This window comes from Bubalus kerabau, chromosome 10 (assembly GCF_029407905.1).
Source record: "Bubalus kerabau isolate K-KA32 ecotype Philippines breed swamp buffalo chromosome 10, PCC_UOA_SB_1v2, whole genome shotgun sequence".
Classification (NCBI taxonomy): Eukaryota; Metazoa; Chordata; class Mammalia; order Artiodactyla; family Bovidae; genus Bubalus; species Bubalus kerabau.
Window position 1 is genome coordinate 26293048 of NC_073633.1, and position 14310 is coordinate 26307357.

At 41.4% G+C, this 14310-nt stretch overlaps 1 protein-coding gene across 1 annotated transcript; it reads right to left on the reverse strand.

The window, feature by feature from the left end:
- Positions 1-13159: 13159 nt before the first annotated feature.
- LOC129620439 (olfactory receptor 49-like) lies at positions 13160-14310 on the reverse strand. Its single transcript, XM_055536286.1, has one exon. The coding sequence runs from the start codon at positions 14132-14134 to the stop codon at positions 13160-13162; it is 975 nt and encodes a 324-aa protein (XP_055392261.1). The 5' UTR covers positions 14135-14310.

Below are 14310 nucleotides of genomic sequence, written 5' to 3' on the forward strand. Positions count from 1 at the left end.
CAAGAGTCATGATGTTCTGGGGATCTGAGGACACTTGGAACTGAAAGGAAAGAGGGATTCTGAGCTGAAGGAATCCTTATTTCTTCAACCTGCAAGTCTCTTTCCCTCCCTCATCAGGCCAGTTGTCCAGGTCCTTCACTGAGTTAGCATCAAGTCACATACTTCGATTCAATTGTCTGGTATTCTTTGGGGAAAGTTTTGCCTTTACCAATTCTTTTTCCATCTTTGTTTTGTCTGTTAGGAAGAGTTTGTCCCTTTAAATCTTGTTCAGATAATTCCCCCCCCCCCCGTATTTGTCCAAATGTTTTAAGTGGTCTCTCAAGTAAAGTAAAATATTTCCTCTGCAAATGGTGCATCCATTGGTCACAGGCCTTTATCAAAAACACTAATGGAAAATTTACTCTAGAACTTGTTACAGAGGCATTTGAGTTAGAGACTTTGTGTTTGTACCTGAGCTCCATCATTTACTAACTTGTGTGGGGCCAGTTGTCTAACTTCACCAAACTCTGCTTCTTCAGTGGGAATAAAACATGTATTTGTAAATTAGGCATCACGGTTACTTTTTTGGGATAAATTCCTAAGTAATCATAATGAAGAATAATAATGACAAATGCTCATATTTAGAATCATACATTGGTTCAATTTCAATTTTAGAGAATATGTCTTTGTTTTGAATAATTTTTTTCTAGTTCTTACATTATTTAGCAGTGTCTTACCGACTTCCCTGGTGGCTCAGACGGTAAAGCGTTTGCCTACAATGCAGGAGACCTGGGCTTGATCCCTGGGTTGGGAAGATCCCCTGGAGAAGGAAATGGCAACTCACTCCAGCATTCTTGCCTTGAAAATCCCGCTGACGGAGGAGCCTAGTAGGCTACAGTCTATGGGGTCACAAAGAGTCGGACATGACTGAGTGGCTTCACTCACTTAGAGATCTGGATAAAGAAGTAGGCATTCTTGCCATTGGTTGTCCTTTATAGAAATAACAGGTAAAGGCAAGCTTCTGTGAAGAAGAGCTGACTCTCTCTGATACAGGTGCAGAAACTAATGTGATACGCCTGCCTCAAAGAAATGATAACACAGTGCAGTATAGCTGTGTAAAATATGTATGTATATGGAGAAGAATTGGATGCTGCTGCTGCTGCTGCTGCTAAGTCGCTTCAGTCGTGTCCGACTCTGTGCGACCCCATAGACGGAAGCCCACCTGGCTCCCCCGTCCCTGGGATTCTCCAGGCAAGAACACTGGAGTGGGTTGCCATTTCCTTCTCCAAGAATTTCATGAGAACACAGGAAAATGAGCATAATTGCCATAATAGGATGGGAGCATGGCGGGTGATTTTTCTTCTGTCTCTTTATTATTTTTATTATCACTTATAAAGTAACTTAAATTCAAAATCAGAAAAGAAGCCAGCACAATGAGTCCATTTGGACTAAGAGTTGGGTAAAAAAGTTTGAGAGAGACAAAGGGGAAATAAATGGCTGTCCGTGAACAGAGTGAAGGAAAGCCATTATGATTCTGTGAGCCATCAGGTGTTCTTGATCAGGATACTGAGAACGATGCAAAAAATCAGAGAAGTGAGCTGTTCCACAGCCCGCCAGTGGACACCTGAAAACAGATGGCAGGCTTCCAGCCAGAGCATCCAGAGCAATCAGGTTCCTCTTCCCCACACCAAAAATCGCACCAACTTAGATCACCTCAGTAGATACTAGGTGAGATGCTCAGTTGTCTTCAGGGCAATTCTTATGATGGGGAGACTCCTGGTTTTCACAGGAAACTCCCAACTCTGCAGTGTTGCCTGAGGAGTACGCTTCTTGGGGACTCACCAGAGATGCAACGTGAAGGATGCTCCAGAGCTGTAACATGGTCTGCAGGTCATGGAACAAGCAGGTCCTATTCTCTTGTACACAGTACACAGAGGTGTCTGCAAATATACATATTTTCCAACAACCAATCTCTCTTAAGAAATATTCTCTGACTCTCACCATCCACATATTCTCAGTTGTCCTCAGAAAGTAACAATCTCTGGATATTCCCCAGAACTTCACCAGTTTCTCAGGAAGCTTCTAATTTTCTGATCCATCACCATGTCATGGACCACTTTCCTGGGGAAATGGATATGAAAACCTATCTAATTATTCTTCCATCCCTCATATAGTAAGGCAGAGACAGACATCAATAGATGCTGATTAGTTTAACTCATCTTCAGGCTTGGGCTTAAGAAGTTTCTGGCCCTTCCAGGAGTATGGTGTCCATAGAGAGTTCTGGGGTAGAATAATCGTGGCAGACTCTTTGTCTTGGACTGCTTGGGATTCTGTTTGGTCTCCTTGGAAGCTCAAAGATACAGAAGGTGCAGAGCTCAAACTTAACCAATCTAGAGATTCATGTTATTCTCTTAGTGGTTGGAGCTATGCTTCCCTGGAGATTCATTATCGTCAGTGGTAATAGGACCTAAGAAGGTCCCTTACCTCTTACTTTCTTCAATTTTGGGATTTAAAGTTTACTTTGTTTTGACTGAGAAGCTGCGAAACCTCTAATGAATTTTAACTGTAACAAAGAAACACAGTTAATAAAAAGTCATTTAAAAACACAGTTAATTCAAAGAGTTTTGTGATGTGCTTTTGTGTGATAAGTATGGCTCTAGATGCCACAGACAGGCAGTATCTTGTGGGGAAGACAGACATGAAATAATCAGATAAATATTAATTACTATTGTGATTAGTGTCTGAAAAAGAGCTCAGAAGATGTCCTGAATCAGACTGCAGGATGATGAAAGGTATTCCTGATCGAGTTATATAAAGTTGTTGTTGTTCAGTCGCCAGTCGTGTCTGACTCTTTGTGATCCATGAACTGCAGCACCCAGGCTTGCATGTCCTTCACCAACCCCTCTGCCCCAGTTTGCTCAAACTCAAGTCCATTGATTCAACGATGCCATCCAACCATTGCATCCTTTGTCGTCCCCTTCTCATCTTGCCTTCAATCTTTCCTAGCACCAAGATCTTTTCCAATGAGTCAACTCTTTGCATCAGGTGGCCAAAGTATTGGAGCTTCAGCTTCAGCATCAATCCTTCCAATAACAATTCAGGGTTGATTTCCTTTAGGATTGATTGGTTTGATCTCCTTGCTGTCCAAGGGACTCTCAAGGGTTTTCTCCAGCACTACAGTTTGAAAACATCAGTTCCGTGGTGCTCAGCCTTCTTTATGATCCAACTCTCACATCTGTACATGACTACTGCAAAAACCATAGCTTTGACTCTATGGATCTTTGTGGGCAAAGTGATGTCTCTGCTTTTTAATACGTTGTCTAGATTTCTCATAGCTTTTCTTCTAAGTAGCAAGCGTCTTTTAATTTCATGGCTGCAGTCACCATCTGCAGTGATTTTTTAGTCCAAGTAAATAGTCTATCACTGTTTCCTTTGTTCCCCCATCTATTTGCCATGAAGTGATGAGACTAGATGCCATGTTCTTTGTTTTTTGAATGTTGCATTTTAAGCCAGCCTTTTCACTCTCCTCTTTCACTTTCATCAAGAGGCTCTGAAGTTCCTCTTTGCTTTCTGCCATAAGGGTGGTGTCACCTGCATATCTGTGGTTGTATTTCTCCTGGCAATCTTGATTCCAGCTTGTGCTTCATCAGCCTGGCATTTCTCATGATATACTGTGCACATAGTTAAATAGGCAGGGTGACAATATACAGCCTTCATGTACTTCTTTCCCAATTTTTAACCAATCCATTGTTCCATGTCCAGTTCTAACTGTTGCTTCTTGACTTACATACAGGTTTTTCAGGAGGCATGTAAGGTGTTGTGGTATTTCCATCTCTATACATTTGAGACCTGAAGAATAAATTGGAGTGCGTGTGGAGGTGAAGGACCTTTAATTAATTAATTAATCATTCATTCAATAAATGTTTCTTGAGTACCTACTTACCTACTGTGTACTAGACTCTATACTGTGTACTGAAGATGACCATGAGTGGTGAACAAAACAGAGATGGTGTCCAGTCCCCATTGAGCATCCTCTCTATTATGTGAATCTTTGTAAAAGGATGTTGAAATTGTGTTTGTCTTGGTCCTTGGGCCATTCAAGCTATAACTACTTTGTAATCCCTCTTTCTTTGTTCACCGAAGTATTCTGTGGATTGGCGAAAACTGGCTGATGTAATATGACTGTCATAAATGGTATGACTAGGAGCCAATGATATGTTTGAAAAGGCAAATGAATGACAGGCTTTCAGTTCTCTAAGTGCATTAGTGGGTTAATCCGACTAGGGTTCTCTTTCCTGAGAGTCTGGCTATCCTTAATGTAGTCAGATGGCTACCAACTCACTTTCTAAACACCTGGTCACCTCATATAAACTGCACGTGTAGTCACCTTATTCCTGGTGAAGAGTCATGACTAATCAATAACTTATAAGAAGTAGGGTCATGTGACTGGATAGCTGAAGTTAAGAAGTGTACATGGCACACACTGGTGGCATCTGCTGAGATGTGCTTGTAGAAATTGTATACCTCGTCTGGTTGACCAGAACTTCCATAATTTTCAGTTAGACATGATATAGCCTATGTACTTGGTGTCACAGATCGATTTGACATAGTGCCTGTGAGAGCTTCTAAGGTGGCCCCGATGACCCATCTCCTGATATTCCTGTCCATGTGTTATCCCCTCCCCTTGTGTGTGGCTGTATTTAGTGATAGTCTTCTAACGAATGGAATACAGTGAAAGGGATGAGATGTCATTTTTGAGAATGTTACAAAGAGACTGTGGTTCCATCTTGCATGTCCATTCTTGCTCTCTTACTTGCTCTGAAGGAAGCCATATTATTAGCTGTGCACTAGAGAAGCCCACATGGCAAGGGACTCATGTCTCTAGCCAGTAGCCAGCAAGGACTTAATGACAATGAACAGCCACCGTAGTGAACATGGGAGCAGATCCTCCCTTAGACAAGCATTGGGATGACTACTGTCGTGGCCTGTACCTTGGTTACAGCCTTATGAGATATCTGGAGCCAGAGGCTAATACAGTTCTCATTGAGAGTCTGGTCTTTATTCTGTAGGTGTCCTGATGGAGCACTCAATGCATTTTTGTTGTTCATTCACCAGTCGTGTCTGACTCTGTGATCCATGGACTACAGCACCCAGGCTTCCCTGTCCCTCACTATCTCCCAGAGTTTGCTCAAACTCATGTCCATTGAGTTGATGCCATCTAACCATCATCGTCTGCCGTTCACTTCTCCTCATGTCCTCAATCTTTCCTAGCATCCAGGTCTTTTCCAGTGACTCAGCTCTTTGCATCAGGTTACCCAAGTATTGAAATTCCAGCTTCAGAATCAGTCCTTCCAGGACTGGTATTCAGGACTGATTTCCTTTAGGATTGACTGGTTTGATCTTGCTGTCCAAGAGACTCTCAAGAGTTTTCTTCAGCACTATAATTTGAAAGAATCAGTTCTTCAGTGCTCAGCCTTCTTTATGATCCAACTCTCACATCTGTATATGACTACTGCAAAAACCATAGCTTTGACTTGATGGATCTTTGTGGGCAAATTGATGTCTTTGCTTTTTAGTATGTTTAGATTTGTCATAGCTTTTCTTCCAAGGAGTAAGTGTCTTTTAATTTCATGGCTGCATTCACCATCTGCAGTCACTGTTTCCATTCCCCCCCATACATTTGCCAGTAAGTAATGGGACCAGATGCTATGATCTTGTTTTTTGAATGTTGAGTGTTTTTTTTTTTTTTAAATTTATTTATTTTTGGCTGTGCTGGGTCTTTGTTACTGTTTGGACTTTTTTGTAGTTGCAGCAAGCAGGGGCTGAGGTGCATAGGCTTCTCACTGAAGTGGCTTCTCTTGTTGGAGAATATGCATGAGAGTGTTACAAAGCGACTGTGGTTCCATCTTGCAAGAGACTCTTGGTCTCTCGGGCTTCAGTAGCTGTGGGACACGGGCCCAGTGGCTCTGCAGCATGTGTGATCTTCTTGGACCAGGGATTGAACCCATGTCTCCTGCATTGACAGGCAGATTCTTTATCACTGAGCCACTAGGGAAGCCCAAATGTTGAGTTTTAAGCCAGCTTTTTTACTCTCTTCTTTCATCTTCTTCAAGAGGTTCTTTAAATCCTCTTCACTTTGCCATAAGGGTGGTGTCATCTGCATATCTGAAGGTGTTGATATTTCTCCTGGCAATCTTTATTCCAATTCCTTCATCCAGCCTCACATGTCACATGATGTACAGTGCATAGATGATACTTTGTGTATGAGGTGTGAATGTTGCTCTTTGTGTCCGACTATTTGCAACCTCATGGACTTTACAGTCCATGGAATTCTCCAGGCCAGAATACTGAAGTGAGAAGCCATTCCCTTCTCCGGGGGATCTTCCCAACCCAGGGACTGAATGCAGGTCTTCTGTGTTGCAGGAGAATTCTTTACCATCTGAGCCACCAGGAAAGCCTGAAAAAGTATCGTCAAATCAGGTTAGAATGCATGTCAAGTATGGCAGTACCAGTCTCTGCAAGGAATACAACTTCCTTTACTTCCCTGGTTGTTCCATGTCAAATATGTCAAGGCTGTATATTGTCACCATGCTTATTTAGTTTATATGCAGAGTACATGATATGAAATGCTGGGCTGGAAGAAGCAGAAGCTGGAATCAAGATTGCTGGGAGAAATATCAGTTTCCTCAGATATGCAGATGACATTACCCTTATGGCAGAAAGTGAAGAGGAACTTAAGAGCCTCTTGATGAAAGCGAAATAGGAAAGTGAAAAAGCTGGCTTAAAACTCAACATCTGAAACACAAAGATTATGGCATCCAGTCCCATCACTTCATGGCAAATAGGTAGGGAAACAATGGAAAGAGTGACAGAGTTTATGTTCTTGGGCTCCAAAATCACTGCAGATGGTGAGTGCAGCCATGAAATTGAAAGACACTTGGTCCTTGAAAGAAAACCTTTGACAAACCTAGACAGCTTATTAAAAAGCAGAGACATAATTTGGCAACAAAGGTCCATAGAGTCAAAGCTTTGGTTTTTGCAGCAGTCAAGTATGGATGTGAGAGTTGGGACCATAAAGAAAGCTGAGCACTGAAGAATTGATGCTTTTGAACTGTGGTGTTGGGGAAGACTCTTTTGAGAGTCCCTTGCACTGCAAAGTGATCAAACCAGGCAATCCTAAAGGAAATCAGCCCTGAATATTCATTGGAAGGACTAATGCTGAAGTTGAAGCTCCAATATTTTGGCCACTTGATGGAAAGAACTAACTCATTAGACAATACCCTGATACTGGGCGAGATTGAAGGCAGGAGGAGAAGAGGATGACAGAGGATGAGATGGTTGGATGGTATCACCGACTCGATGAACATGAATTTGAGCAAGCTCTGGGAGTTGGTGATGGACTGGGAAGCCTGGCATGCTGCAGTCCATGGAGGTTGCAAAGAGTCGGACATGACTGAACTAATTAACTGACTATTCCATGTCCAGTTCTAACTGTTACTTCTTGACTTGCATACAGGATTCTCAGAAGGTAGGTAAGGTGATCTGGTATTCCCATCTCTTTAAGACTTTTCCATAGTTTGTGATCCACACAGTCAAAGGCTTTTACGTAGTCAGTGAAGCAGAAATAGATGTTTTTCTAGAATTCTCTTGCTTTTTCTATGATCAAACAGGTGTTGGCAATTTGATCTCTGGTTCCTCTGCTTTTTCTAAATCCAGATAGTACATCTTGAATTTCTAGTTCACATGTGGTTGAAGCCGAGCTTAAAAGATTTTGAGCATTACCTTGGTAGCATGTGAAATGAGTGCAATTTTGTGGTAGTTTGAACATTCTTTACCATTGTCCTTCTTTGGGATTGGATTAGATGTCTAAAATACTTTACCATCAAAAGGGTTATTATTTTAACTTGAGTTATTTTGACCATTAGTACAAGGGCTTCCCTGGTGGCTCAGTTCAGTTCAGTCACTCAGTTGTGTCCAACTGTTTGCAACCCCATGAACCGCAGCATGCCTGGCCTCCTTGTCCATCACCAACTCCTGGAGTTTACCCCAACTCGTGTCCATTGAGTTGGTGATGGCATCCAACCATCTCATCCTCTGTCATCCCCTTCTCCTCCTGCCCTCAATCTTTCCCAGCATCATGGTCTTTTCAAATGAGTCAGCTCTTCGCATCAGGTGGCCAGAGTATTGGAGTTTCAGCTTCAACATCAGTCCTTCCAATGAACACCCAGGACTGCTGTCCTTTAGGATGGACTGGTTGGATCTCCTTTCCGTCCAAGGTACTCTCAAGAGTCTTTTTCAACACCACAGTTCAAAAGCATCAATTGTTCTGCACTCAGCTTTCTCCACAGTCCAACTCTCACATCCATACATGACCACTGGAAAAACCATAACCTTGACTAGATGGTGGCTCCAGGGTAAGGAATCCTCTTGGCAATTCAGGAGATGCAAGATCAATCCCTTAGTCTGGAAGATTCCTGGGAGAAGGAAATGGCAACTGACTCCAGTATTCTTGACTGGGAAATCCCATGGAGAGGAGGAGCCTGGTGGGTAGGGTACTTGGGGTCGCAAAACAGCTGGACAAGACTTAGGGACTAAACAACAACAATGACCATTAATATAGTTGAGCATCTTTTGACTTATATTGGTCCTTTGAGTTTACTTTACTGTCAGTGTCTATGTATATAGTTATCTCAATTATCTGTTGGGTTATTTATCTTTGTATATTATAGAAAATAATTCTTTATCTGTAATTTATATTCTTCCATCTACCTCCTTCCTGAAAATTCATTTAAACCTCTTCATGAAGTTATTTCTTCCTTGACCTTGTATGAAATTCAGAACAGTAATGCAAAGTTTCTGGGTATATGTTTAGTTTTATAATTTTTACTTTTTAAAATATAAATTTATTTATTTTAATTGGAGGCTAATTACTTTACAATATTGTATTGGTTTTGCCATACATCAACATGAATCTGCCACGGGTGTACACATGTTCCGCATCCTGAACCTCCCTCCCACCTCCCTGCCCATCCCATCCCTCTGGGTCATCCCAGTGCACCAGCCCTGAGCATCCTGTATCATGCATCGAACCTGGGCTGGCAATGCATTTCACATATGATATTATACCTGTTTCAGTGCCATTCTCCCAAATCATCCCACTGTTGCCCTTTCCCACAGAGTCTAAAAGACTGTTCTATACATCTGTGTCTCTTGCTGTCTCCCATATAGGGTTATTGTTACCATCTTCCTAAATTCCATATATATGTGTTAGTATACTGTATTGGTGTTTTTCTTTCTGGCTTACTTCACTCTGTATAATAGGCTCCAGTTTCATCCACCTCATTAGAACTGATTCAAATGCATTATTTTTAATGGCTGAGTAATACTCCATTGTATATATGTACCACAGCTTTCTTCTCCACTCATCTGCTGGTGGACATCTAAGTTGCTTACGCGTCCTGGCTATTATAAACAGTACTGCGATGATGGGCATATGTATACTTTTAGAAGTCCTTCATTCACCATTTGTTCAAAGAATGGGATTATTAATTGTCTGGTCCTATGTAATTGTTAAAGTTTTGAACTTTATTTAAAGTAAATTGTATTTCTATCGATGCATAAGGTCTGTTTCTGGCAGGAAATCTTCAGAGAGAAAGGATGTGTTGTTTTGGCTTCCTCTGTGTTAACTATGCAAGTCCACCTCCCCCTCACCTGAGTTTGCTAACCCTGTCCTCCTCCAGAGGTATGGGCATGGGATTGGTGTGGCAGGTAGGGATGGATTTCCTAGAGGAAGGGGAAGGTTATATGGACAAAGATGGTAGTGGTGGTGGTAAGAAGTGGTGGATTTAGTACATATTTTGAATGTATAATCCCCAGAATTTGCTGATGGAGTGACTGAGAAATAAGAGAAAGGGAGGAAGTCAAAGTAGTGCAGTTTTGTTTTTGACCTGGAATCTGTACTTTTCTTATTGGGTAAAATACATAATAATATAAAATTTCTCATTTTAACCATTCTAAAGTGTACTGTTTGGTGGTGTCAAGTACATTCACATTGTTGTGAGATCATCACCATTATCCATGTCCAGAACTTTTTCATCATCCCAAGCTGAAATTTTATATTCATCAAATAATAACTCTCCATTCCTACCCACACTTCCTGGTAACCCCCATTCTACATTCTGTCTCTATGATTTTTTTTTGCTCACTCTATACCTCATATTGTGGAATCTGACTGTATTTGTCCTCTTATGTCTTGCTTATTTCACTTAGCGTATATCTTCAAGTTTCCTCCATGTTGTAGCATTTAACTTATCAGAATTCCATTTCTTTTTAAGGCGGAACAATATTCCAGTGTATGTACATACCACATTTTGTTTATCCATTCATTCGTCCATGGACATTTGAGTTGGTTCTACCTTTTGGCTGTTGTGAATAGTGCTGCTATGAACACAGATGTAAAAATATGTGTTCAAGTCCTTACTTTCAATTCTTTTGGGTTTATGTCTAGAAGTGAGATTGCTGGATGATACACTAAATCTATGTTTACATTATTTAGGAACTGCCATAATGTTTTCCACAGTGGCTGAATCATTTTATACTCTCATCAGCAATGCACCAGAATTCTAATCTATCTATATGCTTGTCAAAACTTGGTATAATCTGTTCAAGAAAATTTAAAAAAATAATATCCATCTTTATGGCTATAAAATAATATTTCCTTGTGATTTTAATTTGCATTTCCCTAATGACTATGCGAGAGCCTTTGACTGTGTGGATCACAATAAACTGTGGAAAATTCTGAAAGAGATGTGAATTCCAGAACACCTGACCTGCCTCTTGAGAAACCTATATACAGGTCAGGAAGCAACAGTTAGAACTGGACATGGAACAACAGACTGGTTCCAAATAGGAAAAGGAATACATCAAGGCTGTATATTGTCACCCTGCTTATTTAACTTATATGCAGAGTACATCATGAGAAACACTGGGCTAGAAGAAGCACAAACTGGAATCAAGATTGCTGGGAGAAATATCAATCACCTCAGATATGCAGATGACACCACCCTTATGGCAGAAAGTGAAAAGGAACTAAAAGGCCTCTTGATGAAAATGAAAGAGGAGAGTGAAAAAGTTGGCTTAAAGCTCAACATTCAGAAAACGAAGATCATGGCATCTGGTCCCATCACTTCATGGCAAATAGATGGGGAAACAGTGGAAAAGTGTCAGACTTTATTTTTTTGGGCTCCAAAATCACTGCAGATGGTGACTGCAGCCATGAAATTAAAAGACTCTTACTCCTTGGAAGAAAAGTTATGACCAACCTAGATAGAATATTGAAAGCAGAGACATTACTTTGCCGACAAATGTCTGTCTAGTCAAGGCTATGGTTTTTCCAGTGGTCATGTATGGATGTGAGAGTTGGACTGTGAAGAAAGCTGAGCACTGAAGAATTGATGCTTTTGAACTGTGGTGTTGGAGAAGACTCTTGAGAGTCCCTTGGACTGCAAGGAGATCCAACCAATCCATTCTGAAGTAGGTCAGTCCTGGGTGTCCTTTGGAAGGAATGATGCTGAGGCTGAAACTCCAGTACTTTGGCCACCTCATGCCCAGAGTTGACTCATTGGAAAAGACTCTGATGGTGAGGGAATTGGTGGCAGGAGGAAAAGGGAACAATAGAGGATGAGATGGCTGGATGGCATCACTGACTTGATGGATGTGAGTCTGAGTGAACTCCGGGAGTTGGTGATGGACAGGGAGGCCTGGCGTGCTGCGATTCATGGGGTCATAAAGAGTCAGACACAACTGAGCGACTGAACTGAACTGAATGATTGGTGATGCTGCACATCTTTTCATGTACTTATTAGCATTTGTAGAAGAGCTGTTTTTGTTATTGAAAACATAGGTTTTAATTCATAGTAGCTATATAATCCTTTCTTGAAATCTTTCTATGGTAATTGGGCCAGTTAAGTTTTCTATCTCTTTTTACATTTTTGAAAATTCTCATTCTCTAGGGATTCGTCCATTTTCTCTACATTTTCCTATTTGTTATTGAAGCGTTACCCATGGTATTTTCTTACAAAAATCATTTAATACCCTAAAATGTAGTTATTTGTGTCCTTTCTATCTTCCTTATTAGATTTCAAATTCTTTGAAAGCATAAATTAAGTGTTATGCACTGAAATGTGCATTTCCTTGGACATGGCATTCATGTAATAATTATATTGGGAAAAGTTAACATGTGAATTGATCTCATTATTTAGTTAATATTTGATTATTTACCAATATGATTTAATTTTAATTTTCATGAAAATAATGAACATATTAATAACAAATTTCAATAGGTTTAATACTGTATTTAACTTTGTATAAGATAAATTGGATATTCTGAATATAAATTTTTAGTATTCCAGACAGAAACGTTTTGTTAACAACGAGTGTGAAATTTCAAAGGAAGAGAGGGAAGGTTGGATGAGATACAAATGAAAGAAACTAACCTTTAGTGAGACTTATTATGTGCCAGTCACTATTTAAGATTCTTGCATAGAGTATCTCATTTGACTTTTATCATAATTCTTTGAAACGGATCCTCATTTTACAGATGAGAAAACAGGGGCTCAGGGAAGTAACCAACCAGGTTACTTGGTTAGGAATGATGAATATCTATGAATTTTAATACTAAACTAAGAGTTTAGTATTAGCTTATATGCAGGATAATAAACAACTAACCTTATTTTTTGAATTCTTACGGATATATTACTGTGACAAGACGAGAACCATGTTAACAGTGTTCTCCTCTCCGTTGAGGTTGTTGGAGAAACAGAAACACAAAATCAATCTGAAAGTACTTTCTGAGTATTTATATGGTCTATCACAACAGATTGGTTTTTGAGGCTTATGGTGAATTACAGAGCCAGTACCTCTCATCAAAGAATTTGTATTCTGCTGGGAAGCCAGGCATATAGATGGAATGAAGCGAAATATACAAATATGATAATTACTAAAATTGCCTTGAGGGGCCACAGAGCTTATGAGTTGATGCTGAGTTTCACAGTGACTGGCACCCCAGAAACATGTCATCAAGCTTTTTGTGGATGAGAAAGCCTCCATCTGTTGCAGAGGCCTGATGTTCCCTTATCTTGAATGGGGATCTTATGTGCAGCCTCTTGGATCCACAGGTTTATTAGAAGAGCTTGTTCACCTGCTCCCTAAACACCTGCTTCACCTGTTTGTTCCTGAGGGTGTAGATGAAGGGATTGAGCACTGGGGTCACCACGGTGTTGAGCAAGGCCACCACCTTGTGCCTGTCCTCCCCCTGGCCGCCCTTGCCCGACCGGACATACATGAAGATGCAGCTGCCATAGAAGAGAGAGACAACAGTGATGTGGGAGGAACAGGTTGAGAAGGCTTTCTGCCTCTCCTTGGCTGCGGGGATGTGCAGGATGGTGTGGAGAATGTGGCCATAGCAGGTAGCCGTCACAGACAGAGTGCCCAGGAGACTGACGTTGGCCAGGATGAAACCCAGAAGCTCGATCAGACTTGTGTCTGCACATACAAGTTCCAGGAGTGGAAAGCTGTCACAGAAAAAATGATCAATGGTATTGGGACCACAGAATGGCTGCTGAATTGTGAGGAAACCTGGAATGATGTTGAGAAGGAACCCTGTGATCCATGAAGAAAGAACTAGCTGGACACAGACCCTTTTGCTCATGGTGGTGACATAACGCAAGGGGTTACATATGGCCACATACCTGTCAAAGGACATCACTGCCAGTAGGAAGAACTCTGTGGTGCCCAGGAAGAAATAGAGGAAACACTGTAGGAAACAGCCTTCCAGGGAGATGGTCCTGTTTCCAGTCAGGATGTTGGTCAGCATCTTGGGGAAGATGACCGAGGTGAACCAGATCTCTAGGACAGCAAAGTTGCGGAGGAAGTAGTACATGGGGGTGTGGAGGCGCCTGTCCATGAGGGTGAGGACCACGATGAGGAGGTTCCCCAGTAGAGTGAGCAGGTAGGTCAGGAGGAGCCCCAGGAAGAGGAGCATCTGCAGCTCACAGGCCTCTGAGAGCCCCAGCAGGATGAACTCGGTGACAGTGGTGTGGTTCCCCGTGGCTCCTCTGGCCTCTGCTGGGAATGCCCAATCAGCGGTGTGCAGCATCAAGAGTCGTGATGTTCTGGGGATCTGAGGACACTTGGAACTGAAAGGAAAGAGGGATTCTGAGCTGAAGAAATCCTTTATTTCTTCAACCTGCAGGTCCCTTTTCTTCCCTCATCAGGCTGGTTGTCCAGATCCTGCACCTAGTTAGCATCAAGTCACATACTTTGATTCAAGTG

What these genes read in the sequence shown, in the direction of transcription:
- LOC129620439 (XM_055536286.1), bottom strand. Translation starts at nt 14,134, where the DNA reads ATGCTGCACACCGCTGATTGGGCATTCCCAGCAGAGGCCAGAGGAGCC.